At 36.0% G+C, this 11532-nt stretch overlaps 1 protein-coding gene across 1 annotated transcript in view; it reads left to right on the top strand.

Annotated features, from left to right (window-relative positions):
* The window catches only part of SLC15A5 (solute carrier family 15 member 5), a gene marked incomplete at its 5' end in the record, with an annotated part of 90369 nt that overhangs the window by 52201 nt on the left and 26636 nt on the right, over window positions 1-11532 (top strand). Inside the window, 2 exons of the mRNA XM_004387357.2 lie at window positions 3406-3594; window positions 9982-10113. Coding sequence (XP_004387414.2) covers window positions 3406-3594; window positions 9982-10113 — 321 coding nt within the window. The remainder of the gene's footprint in view (window positions 1-3405; window positions 3595-9981; window positions 10114-11532) is intronic.

The following is an 11532-nucleotide window of genomic DNA, read 5'->3' as shown; positions in this document are numbered from 1 at the left end:
GTTGTTAACCAATGTCATAAAACAATATGTGTACTACTGTTTCATGAGAAACTATTTGTTCTGTAAGCCTTCACCTGAAGTACAATAAAAAAAATGTAATAATAAAAATGATAACAGCAGTGGTTATGAGAGAAATAGATTGATTCACAACATATTTTGAAAACAGAATCTAAAGAACTTAATGATGAATTGAGAGGGAGGAGAAACAGAGACAGGGGACTCCAGATGTCTGGTTTCCATGTCTGAATGTACTGGAGAAGATGAGGAAGACTGAAGGAGAAAAATTGAAGGAGAGCATCAAAAGTTATGTTTTGTGTACCCTCCTCTTTGAAAGCTTCCCTTATCTTTCCTTCTGAAACATTACATTTCTGACCTCTTTTTCAGCGGTGTTACTTCGTTTTCTTGTCCCCAAATGTAAACGTCCAAAGACATTGCCTAGACATCTTCTTGTTCTTTTTCAATTTCACCCAACTCTAAATACCAGCCCTAAGCAAATGATTCATAAATCTTTCTCTGCTGATGCAATGAATATCCGGGGCTGTGATTCACATTTTCAATTGTTTTCTGAGCACTTCTCTTTCAGATAACCCCTTTGTAACTCCAATTCAACTTGTTCAAAATCAAATTCATTACTTTCTCCACATGTACTAGAGTTCCAATTTAACAGGAACAGACTAAATATTAAAATGAATGGACATATTTATATTAATGTCACCACCATGTCATCTTTCCAGTCACATAGACTCATATTCAGCTTTGATATCTGTTTGCTCCTTGATTTACTTGCTATGGTTTTATTAGTTGAATCTATTACAGCTTGTGTTTCCATCCTCCTTATATTTATCTGCAGTGGGAGCCTCGATTGTAACTCCAGCCTCCATTATACTTTACCAAGGTTTTTTCTATAACTTCCTAACTATCTTTCTACCTCCACTATCTCTCCCATTCAGTCTACCCAGCAAATGAGCTTTATGGTAATCATCTAAAATGACAATTCTAATCATTTCACTGTGTCTAAAATCCTCAAGGATTCTATTATCCTCAGAGTAATTACCGAATTCCTTTAAAAAGGTATTAAATGCCTCTTTAAAAAGAGTATCAAATGTCCCCAATCTATCTTCTCTCCTGATTCCAAATATCTTCAATTTCTCACCATTCTGAAAATTTGTTGAACATTTTCACAATTCTGTGCTTTTGTTCATGCCATTTGTGCCACCTTCACCTTTTCCTATTGAAACTATCTCTATTTAAAGCATGAAATGATGTTGCTCACCCCTCCAACTGGAAATAAATTCTTATATTCCCCTGTAGAATATGAGTCTGCCATGACTGAGAATAGATCTTTTTCATCTTATATCCTCCACTATGCCTAGCATGGAGCCCCGGTGGTACAGTGGTTAAGAGCTTAGCTGCCAACAAAAAGGTCAGCAGTTTGAATCTACCAGCTGCTCCTTGGAAACCAGAGTATAAACAGGGCAGTTCTACTCTGTCCTATAGGGTTGCTATGAGGGGGAATTGACTCTTTGGCAACAGGTATGGTTTATGCCTAGCATAAACAAACAAACAAGGTAATCAGTTGCCAATGAGTCAATTCCAACTCATGGTAACCCATGTGTATCAGAGTAGAACTGTGCTCCATAGAGTTTTCCACAGCTAATTTTTGAGTAGATCACTAGGCCTTTCTTCCAAGGCACCTCTGGGTAGATTCGAACCACCAAGCTTTTGGTTAGCTACAAAGCACTTAACCATTTGCATCACCCAAGGACTTCATGCCTAGCGTGTTGTTGTTGGGTTGTGCCATTAAGTTGATCCTGACTTGTAACAACCGTGTGTGACAGAGTAGAAGTGCCCATTGGGTTTTCTAGGCTGTAATCTTTACTGAAGCAGATCACCACGTCTTTCTCCAGCAGTGTCTGGGTGGGTTCAAACCACCTACTTTTCAGTTAGCAGTCAAGCACTTAACATTTCATGCCACCAGGGCTCCATAGTACCTTGCATATAGCAGGAACGGAGTAAATATTAAATTGAATTGACATATGAACTTTCTCTCTGATGAGGCTTAATGTGCCAGGTAATCTAGATAACTGCAGTTATGAGACACACTTGATCTTAAAGGCAGATAATATGTGAAATTTATATTTTTATATGAGCTGTTTACAGAATCACAATCTCTACTTCACTATGAATGGGCTTTTATGGAACTTAATTTATAAAATAGCAATAAATAATAAATTCCTTAAATTTTTGAACTGTTATTCAGGTTTCCTCCTTTTTTATACCTTTCATTTCTTGGGGACCCTGTAAAAAGCAGACTTTATTGATACATTTAAATGCTGAGATATAATCACGAAATTTACCTACCAGTTTCTCTATCAACCAAAACAAACACTAAGCTATTTAAACATGAGATTGATTTTTCTGAACTGAAAGCTTGGCCTTATCTAAAATATTATGCAAGTTAACAAAATGTGACTATCTCTAAATTTCAAATAAATTCCATCAAGCTAAAGTTTGCCTCTGTTCTAACGATGGGATTAAGTTCAGTAATATGAATGATAAATTGAGAAATAAAATGGTTACAGTAGATATAAACTCAGTAACAAAATTCCTACTCATTTTCAACCAAAATTCCCTAGACAAAAGGAAGGGAAGAGCTGGACCATTCTCTGAATAATTTCTTCCATTTATACTAGCTATGTAGCTAATGCACCCCTTTAAATATTTGTTTTTTCCAAAGTAAAACTTTCTCCAATAGTTGCTTTCCTTTTTTTCCACAAAGATTAGAGACATGTCAGAAAACCTGACATTTCAGAACCACTTTGAAAATAATGATTAAAATCATATGATGAGATAATTTTATTTAAAGTTTTCTCCAAATCATTTTTAATTCATATGTATCTTAAAAAATTGTTTAGAATGATATACCTCATCTGAGAATAAAAGTTTAAAACTAGTGCTTTGTCTTCGATAATACCTGCTACTAATTTCGATCTGCAACATTGATAATAATACCAGTATGCTATTTTATTTAAATCTCACAACCATCTTACAAAATAATTCATTATAATTATTAATATAGCATATTAATTAATGTATATATGCAATAATCATTAACCCCATCTTAAAGCTGAGGAAAGTGATAATGAACTTAAGTAACGATCTGAGGTTATATAACTAATAAGTTTAGAAAGAAAGAGTTAACACAGATCTTTCTGAGGCCAAAGCCCAAGCACAGGATGTGTATACAATGCAGTTAGCTGCTGCCTGGATAGAGAAAATAATAATAATAATAATAATGTTGAGGAAACATCACCTAGTATAAATGTGTAAGAAACACTATGGTCCATTACAGTGATTTCTAGCATTTCCTTTCATTCATTTTTCTTTCTCATTCTTTCCCTTCAGTTGCTGGAAATCTTTCTGCTGCATTGTCTGTGATGGTAGCTGGCTTCTTTGAAATACACAGAAAAGACTTTCCTCCAATGGAGCAAACTCTTTCAGGCAAAGTTCTGCTTGTTTCCTCCATGCCCTGTTTCCACCTGGCTCTCCAGTACATTTTACTTGGTGTGGCTGAAACACTGGTAAATCCAACCTGTGAGTAATCATTTTATGAACTAATATTATAACTTTTTGAACTTTAACACAGAACACATTATCTTAACAGGAACAATTAAAGCAATTGCCTATCTATACACCCCTGGAGATTTCCCACAATAATTCAAAACAAGCCTATTTATACCCTCTTTTAAAAAAGGTTTAATTTCTCTTCGTTTCTCTGCCACATACAGAACAATCCACTAATTCTACTTCAACTGAGCTGGAATGAAAGATTTACTAACCTGGTTAAAGGCAGTAAGTATTTGGCCTGATATATAACAGGAATTTAAAAAAAAAAAAACTCCCCAAAACCTAGAAGAAAACTCCAACACATTCAGATAAAAACTCTCCTCTCCTCCCTTCCCTCTTTCAACTTCCCTCCCTCCCTCATGTAGATAAACTCAAATATAAACCCCCTCAAAAATTGTACTTAATGTACTTCGAGAGTGTATAAACAAGCAAATGAAATAAAAATTTGAGTCAACTTTCCAGATAACTCAATGTCTTTAAATTACATTACATTAGACCAAGAATGGTCACTAGTGTTTCATAAGACAGGTTCAAAATAACTTTATAAAATATCAAGGGCTTTTGGATTATCTAGATTGCTTATATTAATTAGACTAGCCCCTTAAAAATCCATCAAAATATTTCAGTGACTTCCTGCAACAGAGTAATACAAGTATATGTGTGTGAATACATATACACAAATATGATCAAAGAAATTCATTGAAAAAGTCAAAGTAAAACTAACAACATTTGCATAGTTATAGTCATATATAGGTATCAGACTTATTTTTTATAATTTTAAATAATTTCATCCCATTTATTTTACATGAATAAATTATTTTATAAGATTCTATGATGTAAACATCCCTGTTGGACACTGCAAGGATACAACAGAAGCATAAACCAATGCCAGTATACAAACATTTGTAATCTTTCCTGATGTTATTTCCAGAAAATTATTGGAAGTAGGAAGACGAAACTTTCAGGGCTAGGCATGGGGGAAAGTAATGAGTGAATAACGGTAAGAAAATTCTCAGCCAGCTTAGAAACAGTTCAAGATATAAGAGCTAGAGATACCAATAACTATGGCTCTACCAAGAGACGGTTAAAAAGCAGATTTTGCAATGTAAATCACTTAGTCCACTCTCCTTGTTTTATTCATCAGGAAACTGAGGTTCCACTAAGTCAGTTGACTCAGAGGTCAGGTGTAGGGCCCAGAGACTTGGGTCCGAGTTGCAGCTCTGTCACTAACTGTGTTACCTCATGTAGTCATTTAACCTCCAAATTGTACCTCTCTCATCTTTAACACAGAAATAATTACACTTCTTTATATCACAGCATTAGTGCAAGAGCCTATGGAAATGGGAGACTACTCCTTGAGAATCAAATGAAATAATATGTGAAAGAGTGTTTTGAACTGCAAAATTCGATATGACTCTTTTTGGGAGGGAGCACAGCATAGTGGTTAAAATCAATGGGTTTAAATTCAGACAGACCGGAGTTTAAACTCTTGGGACGAACTGTATGACCTTGGGAAAATTATTCTGCATTTCTGAGCCTTTCTCTTCATCTATAAAATGGGGAAGAACTGTTGTAAGGACTAAGTGAAATATTTTATATAAAGCAAACTGCACGATGTCTGGTATATAGAAAGCACTCAATAATTAACAGTGATGATGTGTGTTGTTATTGTCGTTATTTTTCACGAGTATGTGAAAGAATGGGATTATAATAATTGACTGTGGGACTTAACTTGCGTAAGAGTAGTGGGGACGTCTAGGAGGTAAAAAATGTAAAAATAATGAAAGAGATAATGGATCTGAGCCCTTGCGGGAGCGCCAGTATTTGGGGGGTTGAGTAGTAGAACGTAAACTGGAGAGACAGACAATGGCAGTCAGAGTTGTCCGCACAAAGTCGAGATTTGGGTGTGGTGACAGTTATTGATCTGGGACAGGAGTTGGCAGACGTTTTCTGTAAAGGGCTCGATAGTAAATAATTTAGCCTTTACATGCAGACAGTCTCTGTCATAACTACTGAATTCTGCCATTGTGGTGCAAAAGTGGTCATAAACAACATATAGTGAGTGGGTGTGACTGTGTCCCAGTAATACTTTATTTATGAAAATAGGTTGCAGACCGGATGTTACCTGGCTGCAGTTGGCCAACACCTGGTCTGGGTTTCAAGGCCTAGGGTATGATCCTGGGCATGAGAGACTAAGGTAGCATGGAGGACAGTCATTAGTTAGGAGGTCAAGGTACCAGGAAACCAAGATTTGGAAAGATGGAAGCTGGAAGGATGATCAATATGCAGGTTAAAATTGCCAAGAATTAAGGCAGGAGTGGTATTAGAGAGCATGACAATGAGAAAGGCACTAACAATTTTGAGAAATTAGATAAAAATGTCCCAGAGGTCAGCAGATGACAGTACAAAAGAGAAGTAGTGGGTGAGCTTCAAAGTTAGAGCTTTTTAGGGATGGGGAAGAAATAACGGTCTGAAATAGGCAATAAGAGAAAGGTCCATTTTGGGGGACTGCAGTACTTATCCTCCACATGTTCACAACAACTTCTCACCAAGCACACTAAACATGTTTTAACTGTTGAAGAACAATTGGAGTAAAAGTAATTTCCAGCAATGAGTCCCCAGTACCCGGGGCCTTAGAAAGGTGGCTGCAATCCTAGGTTTTGTAGATCCTGCGTATGCTGTGATGTAACATCTTTACAAACACCAACCAGCCACTACCTGGAGAAACATGTTAGCTCCCGCTGGCAAGAAGACCGGATTTCACATACGCTCTATTTTTTACTGTGTCTTCATAGTAAAATGAAAATTTTAGAATAGTGACAGACTTGTTGATAATATCTATAACAGGCTCAAAGAAGTATCTTGGAACGTAAAAAATCAAGCTGATAATCATTAAGGTTAAAAAAGATCAGAACATGCAAGTAAATGCCTGAAAATGGAGATCCGAGGACTTAAAATGCTGAGTTGCAGAAAAGGGGACTGGAGACTTTCAAAACAACTAAAATGACACCAAAGAGAGATTAACCAGCAGGCAGAAAGCTGGCAAAGTGTGCTCATGAATTATATACTGCACCAGAAGTTCTAGCAAGAGAAAAGCATAGGATTAATAATTAACTACCATAGTAATAATGGGCTTATACATTCTACTTTCTCTCAGTGAAAGATAGGCCTACTTAGTCTTTCTGCCCATTGTTTGTCTCCTTATATTTATAGAGAAGAAAGTTCATAAGCTAAGTTCCTTTTTATCACTGTGAATCATTTCTTTCCAAAACCTCTTCGGTGTTTACTTCGTATTCACATTTGCACCTTCCTTAAAAAACTGGAAGTCTTGGCCTCTCACTCCTGCCAGTGATTTGAACACCACTGCACAGGAGAGCTATAGTGCTCACTGCGCCTTGCTGCCAAATTTTGGAAGCCATTCTCTGTGGTATTTTATCTATTACCACCATTATCATCAACTCCAAGCAGTATTTGTGGTATTAAGTCCCAAAGCATTAATGTGCTTAGTAATGTACAAATCTCTGTCCTCTGGGAGTTTTAAATCCAGGCAAGGTATACTGATACCTTTTCTACCCTCAGCTTCAATATTCGACACCGTTCCTGGAGCACAAAAATAGACTCCTTTAAATGTTTATTGCATGAATAAATAAAAACATGTAGAGGACACACGGAAAGTAAAACCAAAATGTTAGATCAATGCAGGAAGGAACATGAAGACATTTACATTATGTACGTGAGGCATTAGTGGTTCTGTGATAGAATTCTCACCTTCCATGTGGGAGATCCAGATTTGATTCCCAGCCAATGCACCTCAAGTACAGCAACCACTCATCTGTCAGTGGAGGCTTGCATGTTGCTATGGTGCTGAACAGGTTTCAGCAGAGCTTCCAGACTGTCTTAGGCTGGGTTCTTTAGAGAAGTAAAACAAGCGAAGTATATATATACATATAGAAAGAGACTTATCTCAAGGAAATAGCTCACATGGTTGTGGAGGCTATCAAGTCCCAAATCCATGGGTCAGGCATCAGGCTGGAGGCTTCTCCTGACTCATGTGGTTGCAGGGGCTGACAAACCCAAATTGGCAGGTCAGACAGTAGGCGTCTGGCCTACAGGGCTGCAGAAGCTGGTGAATCAGGTCAGACAATAGGCTGCTGGCTCACGGGCTGTGGAAGCTGGTGAACCCCAGAATCAGTAGGTCAGATGCAGGCTGCTGGCTGAAATTCCAAGAACCAGAGGTCAGATGATGCTGAGCCAAATGCAGGATCTAGAGCACGAGAGCTTTGCCAGAGCATTCCTGTATATTGGATATCGGCCATATCCTCAAGAAAACTCCTTTATCTGAGCAAATTGGTGACTTGACTAAGCATGTGACTTGAGTCACTAAAGGGTGTGACTCAAGATACGTCCCACACTAATCCTGCCTCATTACATATAGAGGTTTAAGATTTACAACACATAATTACACAATACCACAAAATGCAAGACAATTACATCAGATCACAAACTGGAAGACAATTACACAATACTGGGAATCATAGCCTAGCCAAGCTGATATACAACATTAACCATCACACAGACTAAGAAGGATTAGGAAGAAAGGCTTAGCGATCTACTTCTGAAAATCAGCCAGTGAAAACCCCATGGATCACAATGGTTCCACTTCCACGCTATCATAGGGATGGCTCAGTACCAGGCAGTGTGCGTTTCATTCATGGTGTCTCAGTGAGTTTGGGGCCAACTCAATGGCAGATAACAACAACAGCAACATTATGTGTTAGTAAGTTCATTTAAAAGTGATGAGCAAATACTGAGTTTTCCTTGAGTGAAGAATAAGTAACTAAGGAAGAAATATTCATGAGAGGGAAGGGAGGAGATAATAACATCTGTCTCTTCTTAAAGGGAAGGAAGTTAATGGTTTAGTGTTTACGATAACATTGGTTCCCTATTATTCCTTTTCTTCTAAAAATGAACTTTAATATTTATTTGTGATCCCTCATTATAGAAAATTTGGAAAGCATAGAAGAGTAAGAAGAAAAGTTAAAGCTCAATAATTCAACCACTCCAGGTTAAAACTGTTAATGTAATTTAATGGATTTCTTTACAATTTTTCTGCCAGGCCATTTTGTAAACTCTTACTATAAAAATATTAAACATATACAAAAGAGAGGTATTAAGATAATAAACTCACATGTATCCATCTTCCAGTTTCAAAAATTTTCAACTCATGGCCAAACTTGTTTCATCTCTACCCTCATTCACATACCCTGCTTTCTCATTACTGTATAATTTTGAAGCAAATCCCAGATATCATATTATAATAAACATCATAAGTATCTTGTATGTATCCCTACGATCACCACACATATCTTAATATAGCTGTGTTAATATGGCACACACTAAATCATATGTACTGCTGATTTTCATCTATCATTTCTGATTTCAAAAATACATTTTTAATTAAATTTTTTTTCAAATTTTTTCCATGATTTTCTTCCAAGCTTTTGCCAACATTATTACTACTACTCCAAGAAGACTTAGAAGAAAACAGCCATCTTGGAGGCCCGATGTTTAAGTTATTGTCTCTCTTTAGGTGTTCTCTCCTTAAACAGGATAGTGCATCTAAAGGGCATAGCACAAGGTCTTGCAAAAAGTAGGTGCTATTTGATTTGGTAGGATTGGCATTGTGGAAATTACTAGCCTTTATTCAGTCCCGAGAAGTTAAGCATTGTGTTAAGATTATGTGCATTACAGCAAGTAAGCCTCACAGAACTTCTGCAAAGTGAGTAATGATATTATGCACATTTTATAGAAGAGGACATTGAGGCTTGGTGAGTTTAAGTAGATTATCTAAAGTCACAGAGATAGTAAGCTGTTGGCCTGAGATTTCAGCAAAATCTTGTTTAACTCCAGAGCTCATGCTTTTAACCACTATACTAAGTTTATATGATAAATTCAAGTTTTCCATAAGGAACCTAATAATTTTCATAGAATCACAGAATCATAGCTCTCATTAATAGATTGTCATGATATTATCTAGTGCAAGTCTCACCTCAATCCAAAATTCATCAGAAATATTCAAATTACCAAACTGGTGTGAAATTTGGGTGATTATATTGAGACACCCAACCAACTAATCAAATTATTTTCAAAGCTGTACAAAGGTATATTTCCTTCCTTATAGATATCTGTAAATTGTAATATCGTAATAGATCTTACTATAGTAACCTTGATAAAGTCCCACCCAAATTTTGACCGTACAGTAAATTTTATTTGAGGTATGCTCAACACTAATTTGGACATATCTATAAAGTGTCTTAGGGAGAATGTTCTAAATTCTGATCTTTTTTCTCTTAGTATCTGTACTATCATACAGATTTGTTCCAAGCAGCATCAGAGGAACCTCTATGAATTTTTTGTCACTGTTCAATGGATTTGGTTGTTTCATGGGAGCGGTGCTGGTGGAGTTGGTATATCTCATCTCAGAAGGTAAAAATAAGTTCAGGGTGTGCTTATATATGTTGGTTTGATGGCTGAGGAATGAGAAGACACAACCTTAAGAGAGGGGCTTTGCCAGTGCAGTTTTTTTTTTTTTAATTGATCTACTTTTGCAATTAAGATAGAATTAAGATAGGAAATAGACTCTTGCGGTATTCATTAATTTCTGGGAATTGTTTTTCTTCTGATAGGATGTGGTAATTACAGAATGTCACTTCTCATGAGACACTGTCTGCTGTCTTACTGTATTTTACAACAAACTGGTCATTATATTCTTACTGAGTCTTTCAGTGAGGCCATATTCAATAATGCCTCATAATTGGCAGAGATAATCCTCAGAAAAGGTAAGTTCTGTGTAAATATAGGTGGACAGGGTATCTGTATGATCTTTTTCCCCCATGATTTACCAGAAATCATGTCTATGCAGCAAAAGAGAAAATGTGAGTTGAATAACCAATGATATTGGAAACAAAAACATTTCAGATATAAATATAAAAAGTAGTACTTTTTGGTTACATGTGCTGGTGGAAAAATCAGACAGATGACAATGACGATTAGCTGTCTTTACTGTATTTTAAATCCATGGGGTTTTTTCTTTATTTGTTCTAATATGTTATTATAGCTTAAATTTTATTTTAATTTACTTGTGTTTATTTTAAGGAAAACAGCTCAAACTTATTCTTCCCTACTTTCAAAAATACATACAGATCTACATTTAATGTAACAAAAGTACTGGTTTGTGTTCTCTTATCTACTTTCAAACTATGGAAAAATTAACTTCTATGAATAAGAAATTCCTTTTAATACTAGATCACCATTCAAGAAATATTGAAGACCTACTCTGTGTCAGGAACCATATCGGGCACTGGGGATTCTGAGGCAAGCAAGATAGATACCTCCAAGCCCTCATAAAACTTCCAGAAACACAAAAAAGTAATAAAATTAAGAGTAATAAATTCAATGACTAGTTTGGTGCTTGACAAGATCAAACTGCCTCCTCTTCTTAGTTATTTGAGAAAGTCAGGCAAAAGCATGGTTCCATTTCTTGAAGAGCTCAAATCCAAACTGTCATAACTGTGAACTGCAGCAAATTGCTGACTTCTCTGGTAATGTAAACAAGGGAGAAAGTACTTGTATTAGGATTTGTAAGAGAGCCTGGAAAAGTCTTACCTATATCTGTACCTGAAATATTTTAGGTGCTGAATACACGTTTCCTTTCTTCACATTATTCAATAAAGATATTTCTGAAAATACATTTCTATAATAGATCAGATTTGACATATTCTAGAAGAACTGAAAATTCAAATATCATCACCAGTTTATCTTTTACATAAATTTAAAATGATCATATATTTGCTTAAGGAACTACTCTTGCAAATACATTTCACTGCAAATCTAAATGTTTAATAG

Source organism: Trichechus manatus, unplaced genomic scaffold, assembly GCF_000243295.1.
Source record: "Trichechus manatus latirostris isolate Lorelei unplaced genomic scaffold, TriManLat1.0 scaffold00184, whole genome shotgun sequence".
Classification (NCBI taxonomy): Eukaryota; Metazoa; Chordata; class Mammalia; order Sirenia; family Trichechidae; genus Trichechus; species Trichechus manatus.
This window is presented reverse-complemented; position numbering and strand designations above follow the sequence as displayed.